Source organism: Wyeomyia smithii, chromosome 3, assembly GCF_029784165.1.
Source record: "Wyeomyia smithii strain HCP4-BCI-WySm-NY-G18 chromosome 3, ASM2978416v1, whole genome shotgun sequence".
In the NCBI taxonomy this organism is placed as follows: Eukaryota; Metazoa; Arthropoda; class Insecta; order Diptera; family Culicidae; genus Wyeomyia; species Wyeomyia smithii.
Window position 1 is genome coordinate 115,262,411 of NC_073696.1, and position 15,890 is coordinate 115,278,300.

Sequence of the window (15,890 nt, forward strand, 5' to 3'; positions counted from 1 at the left end):
ATGCAGGTGCAACTATTCCTGGATGTGGAAACAAATGGGGAAGAGATTGAGATCTCCCCCATCAATTCCCCTCTACCTTCCCCGCTACCTAGCCCCGTACCAAGGGTACCGGCAACACGGGTGAAAGCTTACCCAGATGCTTCGAAAGGTTCGTTCGTAGTTTACTTCAGGCCCAGGACCAGGCCCAGGGCAAGGACCTGGCAAAACAGTTTTCGGACGTAACCGAAATTACAAAGGTTAGACCGAACAAACTGCGAGTTTTTGTGAGTAGCTTGAAGCAAGCAAACGCAATTGCTAGCTACGAGCTCTTCACGAGAGAGTACCGCGTGTACATCCCTGCCAAGGACGTGGAGATCGACGGTGTGGTTACCGAAGGAAGCCTCACGGTCGATGACATTTTGCGTCACGGGGTTGGCTGCTTCAAGAACCCCCTGATTCAAGATGTAAAGATACTGGATGTCAAGCAATTGCATTCAGTATCCATCGAAGAAGGGAAGAAGAAATTCTTCCCTTCGGATTCCTTCCGTGTAACATTCGCAGGATCCGCACTGCCAAACTACATCTCTTTGGACAGGGTTCGTCTGCCTGTACGCCTGTTCGTACCGCGGGTCATGCATTGCCAAAACTGCAAGCAGTTAGGTCATACAGCCACCTAATGCTGCAACAAGGCACGCTGCAGCAAGTGCGGAGGCAATCATGCTGAGACCGCTTGCAGTGAGGATACTGAAAAGTGTCTTTACTGCGAGGGAGCTCGGCATGACCTTTCGGCGTGTCCCGCGTACAAACAGCGCGAGGAAAAAATTAAGCGTTCCCTCAAGAAACGATCAAAGCGCTCTTTCGCAGAAATGCTGAAGAGTGCTGAGCCACCCTCGACAGGAAACATCTTTTCCTTTTTGCCAACCGATGAGGGTACATCTGACGATCCCGTCGAAGGGTGTTCTTATGCCATGCCAGAAGGATCTAGGAAGAGGAGAATGATCAACTCTCCTAATCTTTCTCGCAAAGGTCGCAAGATAACCCCTAGCGGAACGACCAATAAATCAACACAAAAAGGAAGCGGTGAAGAAAAACCGAAGCAAGTACCTCCCGGTTTTAATTTTAAATCAAACCAGGAGTACCCACCGCTTCCTGGGGCACCAAAAACCCCTCGTGCACCCATTTCTCGATCAGAAGATAAAAAAGAAACAGGGTTCACAAAAATTTTCTGATATTGTGGACTGGATATTTAAAACATTCAACATACCAGATCCCCTACAAAATATTCTTCTTGCCCTTCTTCCTACAGTGAAAACCTTTTTGAAGCAACTAGCAGCAACTTGGCCCCTCATTTCAGCTATCATATCTTTCGATGACTAATACGGCGAAAGAGGTTAGGAATTTTATCACTGTATTACAGTGGAATTGCAGAAGTATCATCCCCAAATTCGATCTATTTTCTCATTTAATAAATACAAACAATTGTGACGCATTTGCGCTCTGTGAAACCTTTCTCAATTCAAACGATCAACTCAATTTCCACGATTTTAACATTATTCGTCGAGATCGAGACTCACACGGTGGAGGGGTACTTTTAGGGATTAAAAAGTGCTATTCCTTCTTCCGAATCGACCTCCCCTCGATCTCGCATATTGAAGTCGTTGCCATTCAAACGAATATGAATGGAAAAGACCTATGCCTTGTTTCGTTATATATCCCTCCATCCGCGCGGATTGAACAGAGGCATCTCACTGATATAGCAGAGTTGCTTCCCGCGCCATTTTTGATATTGGGAGATTTTAATTCTCACTGTTCGCTGTAGGGGTCGCTGTACGACGACAACCGATCTTCTTTAATCTGTAACTTGATCGACGACTTCAATATGACAGTTTTGAATACTGGGGAAGCGACACGTGTACCTAATCCTCCAGCACGTGGAAGCGTGCTTGACCTATCCCTCTGCTCGACATCACTAGCGCTAGATTGCCAGTGGAAAGTAATCAACGATCCCCACGGTAGTGATCATCTTCCAATCGTTATATCAATTGCTAATGGTTCAACTCCCCCGAACCCAATCAATATTTCCTACGACCTTACACGTAATATTGATTGGAAGTGTTATGAGTCTATTATAGCGCAATCTATCGAGACTCACGAGGAACTTCCTCCGGAGGAAGAATACGCGTTCTTAGCTGGCTTGATAATCGACGCCGCGACTCAAGCTCAGACGAAGCCGATACCCGGGGTAACGATTAGACAGCGCCCTCCCAACAAATGGTGGGACAAAGAGTGCTCTGAGCTGTACGCGCGAAGGTCCGCGGCGTATAAGGACTACCGGGAGTACGGCACTGTCAACCTGCTTCGAAAGTACGAGGCACTGGGCAGGCAGATGAAGAGCTTAGTAAAGGCGAAAAAACGCGGGTACTGGCGGCGGTTCGTAAACGCGTTGTCGAGGGAAACAGCGATGAGCACTCTTTGGGATACCGCCAGGCGCATGCGGAACCGTGACGTTTCGAATGAAAGTGAGGAGTATGCAGATCGCTGGATACTCGATTTCGCCAAAAAGGTCTGTCCGGACTCTGTACCGGAACAGAAAACCTTTCGCGACGCGTTATTGGTAACTACGGAAGAGCCTCCATTTTCGATGTTGGAATTTTCAATGGCTCTCCTGTCGTGCAACAATAAGGCTCCAGGGTTAGATATAATAAAATTCAACCTGTTAAAGAATCTACCCGACTCTGCAAAAAGACGCTTGTTGAAATTGTTCAACAAGTTTCTTGAGCTAAATATTGTTCCGCATGACTGGAGGGAGGTAAAAGTCATTGCTATTCGGAAACCCGGGAAACCTGGATCTGATCACAATTCATATAGGCCGATTGCGATGCTCTCTTGCCTCCGGAAATTAATGGAGAAAATGATCCTCTTACGGTTAGACAAATGGGTCGAAACAAACGGGTTACTTTCAGATACTCAATTTGACTTTCGCCGGGGCAGAGGGACGAACGATTGCCTAGCGTTGCTTTCTACTGAAATTCAACTAGCCTTTGCTCGAAAAGAGCAAATGGCTTCTGCGTTCATGGATATTAAGGGGGCTTTTGATTCTGTCTCTGTAGAAGTTTTAGGCGCGAAACTTCATTCGCAGGGACTTTCACCAAATTTGATTAACTTTTTGCTCAATTTGTTGTCAGAAAAGCATATATATATTTCTCACATGGCAATTCGACAACTTCCCGAATTAGTTACATGGGCCTCCCCCAGGGCTCATGTTTGAGTCCTCTCTTATATAATTTTTACGTCAATGACATCGATGAATGTCTTGCAAATTCATGCACGCTAAGGCAACTTGCAGACGATAGCGTTGTATCCATTACTGGTAGCGAGGCTAGCGATCTGCAAGGACCATTGCAAGATACCTTAGACAATTTGTCTGAATGGGCTCTTAAGCTGGGTATCGAATTCTCTCCGGAGAAAACTGAGCTGGTCGTTTTTTCTAGAAAGCGTAACCCAGCTCAGCTGCAGCTCCTACTAACGGGTAAAACGATCTCTCAGGATTTAGTCGCTAAATATCTCGGGGTCTGGTTCGACTCTAAATGCACCTGGGCTTGTCATATTAGGTATCTGACACAAAAATGCCAACAGAGGATTAATTTTCTTCGTACGATTACCGGAACTTGGTGGGGTGCTCACCCAGGAGACCTTCTAAGGTTATACCAAACAACGATATTGTCAGTTCTTGAGTACGGCTGTTTCTGCTTTCGCTCCGCCGCGAACACACACATTATAAAATTAGAGAGAATACAATATCGTTGTTTGCGTATTGCCTTGGGTTGCATGCAGTCGACCCATACGATGAGTCTTGAAGTGTTAGCGGGTATTCTTCCGATGAAAAATCGTTTTTGGAATCTGTCTTACCGGTTGCTAATTCGATGCACAGTTTTGAACCCATTAGTAATTGAAAATTTCGCGAGGTTGGTCGACCTTCAATCTCAATCCAGATTTATGACTTTATATTTTGACTATATGGCTCAAGATATTAATCCTTCTTCATACGATTCCTCCAATGTCGCACTTTTAGATACTTCTAATAATGCTTTATTCTTTGACACCACCATGAAACAAGACATTTCTGGTATCCCGGATCAATTGCGACCCCAAGAGATCCCTAAGATTTTTTCCAATAAGTTTAAACATGTTAGTTATGATAAAAGGTTTTACACTGACGGATCTAATCTAGATGAGTCCACTGGCTTCGGTGTTTTCCACGAAAATTTTACCGCCTCCTACAAACTCGGTGCTCCTGCTTCCGTGTACGTCGCAGAACTTGCTGCTATTCAGTACTCTCTTGGAATCATCGAAACCCTACCCATAGACCACTACTTCATCTTCACAGATAGTCTCAGTGCCATTGAGGCTCTGCGATCAATGAAGCCTGTGAAGCACACCCCGCATTTCCTGGGGAAAATACGGCGGTTTTTAAGTGCTTTAACAGATAAAAATTACCGGGTTACCATAGCGTGGGTCCCTTCTCATTGCTCGATTCCGGGTAACGAAAAGGCTGACTCTTTAGCTAAGGTGGGTGCTATTGATGGCGATATTTATGAAAGACCAATTGCTTATGATGAATTTTATAGCATTTTGCGTCAGAAAACACTCAACAGTTGGCAATCATCATGGAACTCAGATGAACTGGGACGGTGGCTACATGCCATTTTTCCTAAGGTATCGACGAAAGCATGGTTCAAGGGGTTGGATGTAGGTCGGGACTTCATTCGCGTGATGTCCAGACTTATGTCCAATCACTACACGTTAAACACGCATCTCTTTCGTATAGGGCTTGTAGACAGTAATCACTGCGTTTGTGGCGATGGTTACCATGACATCGAGCATGTTGTTTGGTCGTGTACCGAATACTGTGGTGTTAGGTCTGAGCTTATAGATTCCCTTCGGGCCCGAGGAAAACAACCGAACGTACCTGTTAGAGACATTCTGGGAAGCGGTGATCTCCAGTACATGACACAGCTATACGGGTTTATAAAAAATGCTGGCATTAAAATTTGATTTCTTTTATCTATTTGCTAGAATACAATTTCTGTCACAAACTGAAAGAGAATGATACACCCGGCTGGAGACACTAAAACGAAGACTCGGCATCTCTATGTTTACGCAGACACCTCAGACCAAAACTGCTCAAATAGAACATCACTGGTTAGCCACGTACAAATGAATACATTCTGTAATATAAAATAGTTAAAAACAAAATTGTAACACCCCTCCTCTCACCTTGAATCCCCACTAGCTCGTAGTCGGCCGCGAGAATAAAGAAAAGGCCTCCCTCTTTTCCCTGCTAATTTAGAATTAAAAAAAAAATGTACTTGGCTCAGTTAAACATAAATTGTATCGTGCCGTGTCAAATAAACTATTTAAACTAAAAATAATATTCTACAGAAAACTCACAAAACGTATAGCATGCATGTGTTACAAGTTTATTGTTCCGATTGCATCGGTAACAAGCACAAATTGCAGCAGTCCACGTAGGTACCATGAAAGGTGGTTTAATGTATGATATTTTCTCAGCACTCTTTAATCGAGTTAGTTTCAATAAATCTTTATTATTTTACAATAAAATCACAGTATGCAATTGAAAAGTAAACTGTCTTAGTCCCATGTAAGATTCAGGTATTGAATCAGACAATCGAAATTAATTTCATGAGCGGTATGCAGCTGAAAAGATAGCTTTAATAAAAAATAACAAAGTTCACTTGGCGTGAATACCGCTTAAAACTGAAATGTCACTTGTTCTGGCGCCGAATAATGAAATGTCGCATTATTATGAATGTTTGTTTATCACATTGACTCACAATCCTTCTTCTGACTAAGTGTTAAATTTATAATCAATTAATTTAATCTATACCTATAATCATTTTATTCAGCATTATATAACCAAAAACAACCTCGCTCACGGACAAGACTACCTACTTCGAAGCATTCTCAGCTGTTGAAATTCTGTCAACTCTATACGAAAATCTAGAGAAAAATGAATAATTATGGCTTTTTTACTATTCCTGTGAATTTTGGTGTTCCTAGCCACCATCAATTTTCAAAGACCCAAATGAGTTTTCTCGTAAACATAACGTTGAAGTAACTAACCAGGCGAGCAATTACTATGAGACACTTTGGCGTAACCTGACGCATTTCTACATAGGCTAGAGGCAACACATTTCACAGGAATAATGGTCATAAAGTTATAATCTTTCTAGGGTAACTATGTGTTAAAATTGTACTTTTGTCGATTGAATATGTTAATAAAAAATGACAATTCCCCAGAAAATATGTAGTTTCAGACTTCTGAAAAATGTGTTTGATTCAAAACAGTTTCATCAGTTTAACATTTTTTATTGTTTGTACTTTGCAATAATGGTTATTTTTTAATAAACTATTTTACATAAACAGATCCTTCGTTGATGACATTTGTGCTATCGTTTACAATTTAGTAATGGTGGCCGTAATGGCTGGGAGCTGAGTGGTGGTAGGCGAGTGGGGCAACATGCGAGATGGTAGCATGCGACACTGGGGCAACATGGTGGGTACTGTGCACGATTGGAGCAGCATGGTGTGCAACATGCGCGATTGGTGCAGCATGATGGGTGTATGTTGAGTGGGCCAACGGAGCATGGATAGCATGAACTGGCTGGGCGAAAATTTTGTGCACTGGCTGAGCGATGACTTTGTGCTCTGGTTGGGCAATTTTTACGTTAGCTGGTTCCCGACGGACTACGGCGTTGAATCCGGAATGATGATCGGCATGATAGTCCACAATCCGATGATGGCCATCGGAATCCAGCAAACTGTATTGTCCGTGCACTTCATCTCCGTGGCGGGTTTCATGTTGGCTCTTGATGTCTCCAGTATGTCCATCATGAACAGAGTAGGAGAATTCGTAATTGGCTGGAGCATGATGCTCAACTTCCTTCACAATGGCATGATGGACTGGAGCGGCGTGGATGGCAGCCACGTGGTGCACTGGTGCAGCATGAACTGCGTGGATCGGGGCAGCATGTTGATAGATTGGAGCATGATGCTGGATGCTTTGGTGGGATGAAGCATATCCGTGCTCTGGGATCAGTCCTGCGCTGACAGTAGCCAACACGGTAGTAAGAAGGACAAACTGTAAAATAAAATCAGTATTGTATAGAGAAGTTAAAGAAATAAGAAAAAAAAGTATAGAGAAATTAGTTAAAATAAGAAAAGGCAAATTTACTTTGAAAGCCATGACTCGTGTCTTAGTGGTTGATTCTTGTGTTTAAAATAGCTCTTCTGAGCTGAGAATGATTTCCAGAATGTCCAACATCCGTATTTATACTGACCCAGGGCTGATTACAAATAAAATACTCTTCCAGACGACCTTGTAAGCCATGTTCGGCATTCTCTTTGCACTGCCATGCGAGAAATCGATGCACTCGGGAAACCGTTATACCAAAAGCCGCAATATTCACTCTGCATTTCATTCATACCTTCAAGGCGGTGGCCTTAATCTAGTTAAATATATAGCAAAAGTTGATTTTTCGCTATGGGTTGTCAACTGCATGCGACAGGAGTCTAGGAAAACAAGTTTTTGCAAATCAAGTTATTCGCAAATATTTCGTTAATTAGTAACACAGCATAGAGGGTGCCCAGAACAGATTTTCATTACTTTTTCAATTAAATTCACCACAACTTGTTTTTTTTTTCAATGTCAAGTGACACTCACAAACCATGAATAGAGTCAAGTGGGAAAAATCATGTCGTTTAGTTGGATTGTTTCTGTTAACTCAAACACCAGTTACAATATTGCTTGATTTTTCAAAATAATAGGTCTCTAAACTTGTAACTCCTTTGAATCAACTGATTTCCTAAAGTGAAACTAAAATCATGATTGGTGTGTTTTTTCGAGCAGGATATAATGTTGCATTTTTTAATATTCAGATCCCGTAGACTTTTGGCACACCAGATGATGAAAACATCAATTTCATCCTGAAAATGATGCAGATCTACGTTGTTGCGTATCTCCATGTACAATTTCATGTCGTCTGCATAGATGAGTACTTTGGCGCGTTTCAGTTCAAGATTGACATCGTCGACAAACATAATAAATAATAATGGACCCAAGTGGGAACCCTGTGGAACACCAGAAGTGACTTTAATTGCTGTCGAGGTTTTACCTTTAAAACGAACAAACTGCGTTCTATTCGTCAAGTACGATTCCATCCATGCTAGCAGTGTGGCTCTCAATCCCATACGTTTAAGCATAAAAAGTAGCAGCGGAATATCAACTCTATCAAACGCCTTACTGAAGTCAGTATATAGAGTTTCAATGAAGTTATTCCTGTCCATCGCGCCAAAAGAAAAGCTCACAAATTCTAATAGGTTTGTAGAGGTAGATCTACCTTTGGAAACCCCATGTTGGTTATTGGAAATACTATTTTTGACTTGACTGAACATTTTTTGATTTACGATTGCCTCAAACATCTTGGGGATCGACGAGATGATTAGAATTCCTCGATAGTTCTTGATATCTGACCGCTAACCAGACTTTAATATAGGGATCAGAAATGATTATTTTCATGCTAGCGGAAAAACACCTGACTTAAGAGACAGGTTGAAGAGCCAAAAAAGGGGTTTAACAAATGAAGTTGCAAATTTTTTAAGTAATGATGGCGGTATCTGATCGGGACCCGGTCCTTTATTGGCATCAAGGCCTTCAAGGGACTGAGGATTTCTTGAACAGTAACATTGTCAACTGATATGTCATTTTCTTGTTCTTTTGGGTAGGAAAAATAGTTTAAGTCTGGAGTATCCTCCTATTTTTTATAATTATTTTGAAAAAATCGCGCAAACTGGTTACAAATATCACCACTATTAGTTCCATCAAAGTCTTCAAATTGCATGCGGGATGGATAATTAGAAGTTTTTCATTTTTTCGTTCGCAAAACTAAAAAACCCTTTTGGATCGGATTTTATGTTGGCTTCTACCTTTGCATTAAAACTCTCATATGCTAAGGATATTTGTACGTCAAGTGCTCTGCAAATTTCTATAAAGTTATTTAAATTCTGAGAACTTTTGTCTTTCTTATAAGCTTTATGTGCCTTTTGTGTTCTGTTTTTGAGATTTCTAATTTCTCGTGTGTACCATACCCGATATTTATAGCTTGCCTGTATCCTTTTTTTTTCTCTTGGGCACGAGTTCATTTATAATTGAGTAGAGGCTGTTACTAAATATACCGACAGCTTTGTTTATATCTTTTTCATTTTTCAATAACTTTTGACAGTTTACATCATTCAGTCTCCTATCAAATTCTTGATAATTTAGGTTTTGAAAATTGTGAACAAGCTCAAAGTCGGTATCGCTGGGGCGCTGTCTATGAGAGTCAGTGAACAGTGAATACTCGATGGCAGTATGACATTTTTCGTTTTTCCATAATGGATCTACGGCGACATCAATACTAAAATCTTCCGTGCAGTTAGTGAATAAAAAATTCAAATAGCAGTTAAGTTTGTTACGAACATGATTGATTTGATAAAGCCCAAGTTCGCTGATTTTATCAAAAATAAAGTGTAGTGTATCATTTTCACCTAAGACAGGCTGCAGAAGATATTCATTATCGACATCCTGAATAAAACCAATGGTGTTTTGATTGAAATCACCATAAATAAGAATTTTAGTTTCAGGTTCTAAACATTCAATTATAAGTTGTGCTATTTTGAAAGACTTTTCATACGAAGCTTTCTTTGCCATGTCGGGAGGAAAGTAAACGGAAACAAACAGATGTTTTTCATTATTCATTAAAACTTTTACCCACACATCTTCAAATTCAGCGTGTTTTTCACAGCCGCTCTATTGCCGAGTTTGCTTTTCTTTTTACGAAGGCTGTCGGTGAGTTGCCGAGCAGTCCTTACGCTTCTTCTTTCCATAGCCTTACAGCCGTCACCCGACATCCACCCTTGGAGTCTTCGAATGAAAGTACTGCGTACGACCTACGGTGGGGTGCAGATGAGAATTGGGACATGGAGACGACGAATGAACCATGAGTTGCATCAGTCGCATGGGGAGCCAACTAGAGTCCATACGGATAAAATCGGAAGTCAAAATGGTTCTAGTTAACGACCCAACAGGATCGTGGCGTCGTGGCACGCAACGTGCGCGCCGAGTGGAAGGCTAACGTTCAACGTGCACACCAAGTGGAAGAAAATTTTCACAGCCTAAGCGGCCTGCAAGAGTGGCGACGAGCAGCCATGGGTCGAGTACAATGGCCCTTAGATACAGCAAAGGCCACACAGGCCTTCGCCTGATTGGTTACAATTGTGCTGTAGTTTTGTTGGATGTGCTAACGCTATAATTTAATATCTTTTGTCGGAATATTTCTGGCTAATTATTGCTTAAAACACTGTCTCCACAATCATTTGTCAATTTTTAAAACAGGCTTAAAACAAATACACTAATAACTACACTAATAACTACCTACCAGGTTTCAAGTCCTATCGAAACAGAAAGCAACCAATGTGTAGCCTTAAACAAAGCATTGGGGGAGAATCCGTCCTCGAGAGCTTTAGGATAGAGTGTTGATCAAATTAAAATTAATGAGTTACATAGGCCTAACTAACTGATAAAAGTGCTACGTTTTGCCACAGACAAACAGACGTGCCACTCGATGACGATTTCATCAGAAAAAACACGATCATTTTGAAATTTTGCTTAGTGGGCAATAATGCTGCTAGTGTCGCTATAAGCAAGCGTGCACATTCATAGACAAAAACCGTCAGTAATGCCGCTGGTGTTAATTTAAGCAAGCGCGCACACCCGTTAGAAAAGACAGAAACCATTTTACGAAAAGAAGTAAGTATGCAATAAGCTCACATGGTGGCGCACGAGTGTAACGTTTCGAATAAGGACGAAGATTTTTCAGGATTTTTCTTCGAAGAGGCACGTTTGTTTGTCTGTGGTATTGCCTTTAGTTTATTGCAGTCTACTTTGTTAACCCTTAAATGCGCAATGTTGTTTTAAAACAACAGTACTAAAAACGTTTTAAAATATACATATTTTAGTATTTTTTAGAAATATAATTCATTAGAACAGCTCTCTAGACTCTAACGAAGGAAACTCAACAGCTGGAAGTACTGTATTTGAATGTTTCGTTTTTATTTTTGCTGTCAAAATCTCGGAAACGAAAAAAAAAACACGGCAAGATTCCCGACTGGTGCTGACTGTCTTTGAAAATAAATTTTAAAATAAGGTTACTGGTTAGTGAAAACGTCTGAATTATCAGTAATTATACTAACAAAAGGTCAATTTTAAAGTTACTGTTAACAAAAGTAATTGTTTCGACTTTATTCTGCGATAAAGTCACAGTGTTGTTTAGAAACAACATGGCAATATTTGCTCATTAACCCTCTAGTGCCCAGTGCCGCTTCAATAAAAAAAAAGCTTCAATAAGAACTTAAAAAATGTATATAAAGCTTCATAGTGATTTTTTTAAAGTCCGTCTAAAAATTAATTTGGGTACTAGAGGGTTAATAAGTAAATCTTTTAATTTTTTTATGCAAATTGGTTGGTTTTAGAGCAGTAAACCTGTTAAACAAAGATTTTATGTTTTTAGATGATTTTTTAACGTCGTGCGCATTTAAGAGTTAATGAATACATAAATAATAGAATAAAATGAAATAATTAGTATCTTATTTTATCCTTATTTATCGGGGTTATTCAATTACACTGTGCTACAAATGAAAAAAAAATGCAAGAACTTCTGAAGTGACCTAGTGTAGGTTGTAGGTCTTGTTGAGTGTAACATTCGCCCTTACTAGAAATTTTCCAAACACCCCAAAAATCTGAAGTTATGGTCAAAATACGGTTTTTGGACCTCAGCGCATATAATATTTTTTAACTCAGTCATTTGTCAACCGATTTTAAATATTAAAGCAGTTTTAGAAAGAGGACAAATAGAGCTTTCAAAATATATACAGTTCTACTATGGTGTTCTACTATCAATAAAACATGTTAAGTTATTTGAGTTTATATCTAATTTTATAGACTTTTTCACGCAATTTTTCAATTTAATTTCAAATTTGCCGTCTGTTTTTGTGAGAAACATACCACAAATACACTATAATTTCGAAAGTATACTCAATTTCGAATCAAATGAAAGCAGTTTTGTGGAAATCGGTTGGTATTTGGCTAAGTTATATATTTTATAAAGAAAACCAAAATTTTTGGTTTCTATCGCACATTTATTTCACGGTTCTACAAATGATGAAAAAATGCAAGAACTTTTGATGTGACTTAGTGTGGATTGTAGCTTCAGTCAAATGTTACTTGCGCATTTACTTGAAGTTTTTCAAATATCCCGAAAATTATAAGTTATGTCCAAAACCCTGTTTTTTACCTTAGCTCACATTTTTATGTTTAATACGATTATTTTTAAACCGATTTTTTATATTTTGGCTGTTTTGGAAAGGCGAAAAATAGAGAATTTGAAACATATTAATATGTCTAAAGAGTTTTAAAATAAATAAGATGGTTTATGTTATTTTCAAATTTTTCCAAATTTATTCGCAATTTTTCACACATTTTTGTAATAATTTGCTGTAATGAATTGCTGTAAAATTTGGAAAGTTCTTTTTAGTACCAAACAAAAACAATAGGTGTTGTTCATGAAAATCTGTTATAATTATGCTGAGAAATGATTTGATGATATCTAAGTATATGGTGGAAAAAATCAAGTCATATCTCACCCAAATTATAACAGATTTTGATAAACAACACTTACTGTTTTCGTTTGGCACTAAATGTACTTTTCAAATTCAACAGCAATTAAAGCTCGTTCATTACAAAAAGGTATATAAAATTGCGAATAAATTTGGAAAAATTCAAAAATAACATAAACAATTTTATTTATTTTAAAACTATTCATCACATATAGGTGAAATTTGAAAAAAAAATTCATCTTATTTTATTGAATATAAATCATCTTATTTTATTTAAAACTATTCATCACATATAGGCAAACTCTTTAGACATATTTATATATTTCAAGAGTTCTATTTTTTGCCTTTCCAAAACAGCCAAAATATAAAATATTGGTTGAAAAATAACTGAATTAAACATAAAAATGTGAGCTGAGGTAAAAAACAGGGTTTTGACCATAACTAATAATTTTTGGGGTATTTGAAAAACTTCAAGTAAACGCGCAAGTAACATTTGACTAAAGCTACAACCCACACGAAGCACATCAAAAGTTCTTGCATTTTTTCATCATTTGTAGCTCCGTGAAATAATTGCGCTATAGAAGCCAAAAATTCTAGTTTTCTCAAAAAATATATAACTTAGCCAAATATCAACTGTTTTTTACAAAACTGCTTTCAATTGATTCGGAATTGAATAAACGGAATTGAATTGCATGAAAAAGTCTAAAAAATTGGATTTAAGCTCAAATAACTCAACATGTTTTATTTTTGAAAGCTCTATTTGTCTTCTTTCTAAAACTGCTTTAATATTGAAAATCGGTTGAAAAATGACTGAGTTAAAAAATATTATATGCGCTGAAGTCCAAAAAATCGTATTTTGACCATAACTTCAGATTTTGGGGGTGTTTGGAAAATTTCTAGTATGAGCGAATGTTACACTCAACAAGACCTACAACCTACACTAGGTCACTTCAGAAGTTCTAAATCGCTGTAGCACAGTGTTATTGAACGTTTTCTCAGCAGAATTCTCAAGAATCGAAATTTTAATACAAGTTGAGCATATTGATGCATTCCCTCACATTTCTTAGAATTTTGATGGAAGCGCATTGTGATTTGTCAAAACTACTCCTGGTCACCGTTGTACTTTTTTAACAACTCGTAAAAAAATAGGCACGCTGACGTGTAATTTCCCTTTTACCTCGCATGTAATATTTATGCTAGTCTGTACCTCCTCCAGGCAAATATAAAAAGGAATAGTCCTTAGATTGTATCATTTTACTAGCTACACCTTGCTTAAAGCCTTGATTTATTCACGAACAAAGCGATAGACATGTTTCAAATTTCCGAAGCATAGCAACATTCCGAAATTAAAAAAATCTATAAGTTGAATATAGAAAAATTTATATATTTCTTACACAGTATGGAAAAATAAATTCTGTAAAGTGATATAAAACAGTATTAATGCTCTTAAACGTTAATTATTTAGCAGCTTTCTTTTTTAAGGCCTCCAAATAAAGTTCAAGCCCTTGTTGAACTTTTGGCTGGGTTACGGCAAACACAAATAAATCGATATCCTGTAACGAACATAAGTTTAAAGTTTAAATACGCAACATTCCGTAGTTAAGCTATACTTGTGTTCTGTTGTCTTCTAGCTCCATAATTTCTTTACTGCGCAGTGCTTGTTTGGTCATTGATCTTGCTTGAGGAGATATTTTCTTGAACCTGTCCAAAAAGCTAACCGCCTTCGCCATTGCAACTTCTTTACTATCTGCTAGCTCATCAACAAGTCCAACCTGTAAAGGGTTCACAATGGGCAGCAGATCAAACTAAGAATCACATACAAAAATACCTTCAAAGCCTCATCGGACGAAAACAGTGTTCCTAACGTTAGAGCGAGCTCAGCATCACGCCGCGAAATCGTGTTACGAAGCGCAGCCTGGAACCAGGTTGGAGCCACAATACCCAGTTGGGTTTCATTTAACCCGATTGTGTAGTTAGGACACATGACCCGATACTCGCAGCAAAGTGACAGCAAACATCCACCGGCAGGTGCGTGACCCTAGAAGACCAAATAAAATCAATTTTTAGGGACAATAATGTATGGAGTTAGTAGAATAAACAAACATTGATAACAGCTACTGTGGGAAACGGAGATCCATACAGCTTAAACCAGACGTCTTGCAGCGTTGACCAGAACTCCTTCAATCGGTCGGGTTTCGGTTTGTACATCTCCATGATATCTAAGCCAGCACTGAACACCGTTTTAGCAGACTGAAAAAAATATTTTGATTAATTTTTGTAACTTTACGTTAAATTGGTTAAATTACATACCGATGTCAAAATCATCCCTCGAGATTTGTTGTTCTGCAAGTCATCCAATGATTCAGATATGGCTTTCAGCAGTTCCAAATTCAGACTGTTGACCGGTGGACGATTGAGTGTAACGGTGGCATATCCAGTTTTATCGTCTACTGTGGTGAGCACTAGCTTTTGTGAAGTATTGCTGCACGATCGCAGACCTGATGCACTAAGTTTACGAGTTAAACGATATATCGATCGCAGCATGGTGAAGAGCTTGTAAGTCCTAACGAAGGAAAGATTATGAAACCAGCTTAACCTATATTGAACACAAACGGAAACATGAACTTTGGACCGATGCGTTAACTCATGATGACGAAACGTCGGCATTTGTCGGCAAAGCTAAACGCTGTTGTTTTTTCTATTGCTCAACACTATATTTCTAATAATACATGGAAAAAAACAAGGATATTAACTCACTTGTAATTTACAATAAAACTTCGAATCACTTTTCACAGAAAATACTTTTTCCTATTATCTGCATACGTACTTATCACAATGTTAGACTGTCTTGATATTTACTTTACTGGTTTCATTTGGTAATATAAAACTCAAAACACGAACGGTTACTAGCGATGCCAGATATTTTTGAAATGGTTGCTGCTGCTCAAACCCTAGAAAACTAAGAAAATTTACTTAAAATTGGTGAAAACAATGTAAACAAAGTGCCAAAAAATTGCGCTCATATAAAAAAAAATTCTCAGACATTTTAAAAAAATCTTCGCAAATGTTACGAGAATCGCATGCGAAACCCAATAAAATGTGAAACGGGTTCCAGAAGCTTGAATTTTTACAAAAATCTGCCCATCTGGTATCCCTGGTTACTAGTATCGATTCTGCAA

At 38.7% G+C, this 15,890-nt stretch overlaps 2 protein-coding genes across 3 annotated transcripts; both read right to left on the reverse strand.

The window, feature by feature from the left end:
- Window positions 1–6,348: 6,348 nt before the first annotated feature.
- On the reverse strand, window positions 6,349–7,332 carry LOC129728200 (cuticle protein 8-like). Its single transcript, XM_055686615.1, has 2 exons — window positions 7,235–7,332; window positions 6,349–7,141 (listed from the first exon to the last, which is right to left on the reverse strand). Exons 1-2 carry the CDS (start codon window positions 7,244–7,246, stop codon window positions 6,464–6,466), a joined length of 690 nt encoding a protein of 229 aa, XP_055542590.1. The 5' UTR covers window positions 7,247–7,332; the 3' UTR covers window positions 6,349–6,463.
- Window positions 7,333–14,074: 6,742 nt separating this feature from the next.
- LOC129727744 (enoyl-CoA delta isomerase 1, mitochondrial-like) lies at window positions 14,075–15,617 on the reverse strand. Of its 2 annotated transcripts, none has more exons than XM_055685869.1 (6): window positions 15,469–15,617; window positions 15,022–15,274; window positions 14,815–14,961; window positions 14,540–14,749; window positions 14,322–14,483; window positions 14,075–14,264 (listed from the first exon to the last, which is right to left on the reverse strand). In XM_055685869.1, the coding sequence occupies exons 2-6, from the start codon at window positions 15,253–15,255 to the stop codon at window positions 14,169–14,171; spliced, it is 849 nt and encodes a 282-aa protein (XP_055541844.1). In that variant the 5' UTR covers window positions 15,256–15,274; window positions 15,469–15,617; the 3' UTR covers window positions 14,075–14,168. The 2 variants fall into 2 exon arrangements, with proteins under 2 accessions (XP_055541844.1, XP_055541845.1); XM_055685870.1 differs by having other exon boundaries at window positions 15,022–15,307.
- Window positions 15,618–15,890: the final 273 nt, after the last annotated feature.

Bases quoted from the DNA above. Each gene is read 5' to 3' on its own strand.
- LOC129727744 (XM_055685869.1), bottom strand. From the start codon at position 15,255: ATGCTGCGATCGATATATCGTTTAACTCGTAAACTTAGTGCATCAGGT. The intron at 14,484-14,539 runs GTATTTTTGTAT...AACCCTTTACAG, and splicing joins CGTCCGATGAGGCTTTGAAG to GTTGGACTTGTTGATGAGCT. The intron at 14,265-14,321 runs GTATAGCTTAAC...TGTTCGTTACAG, and splicing joins TAGAAGACAACAGAACACAA to GATATCGATTTATTTGTGTT.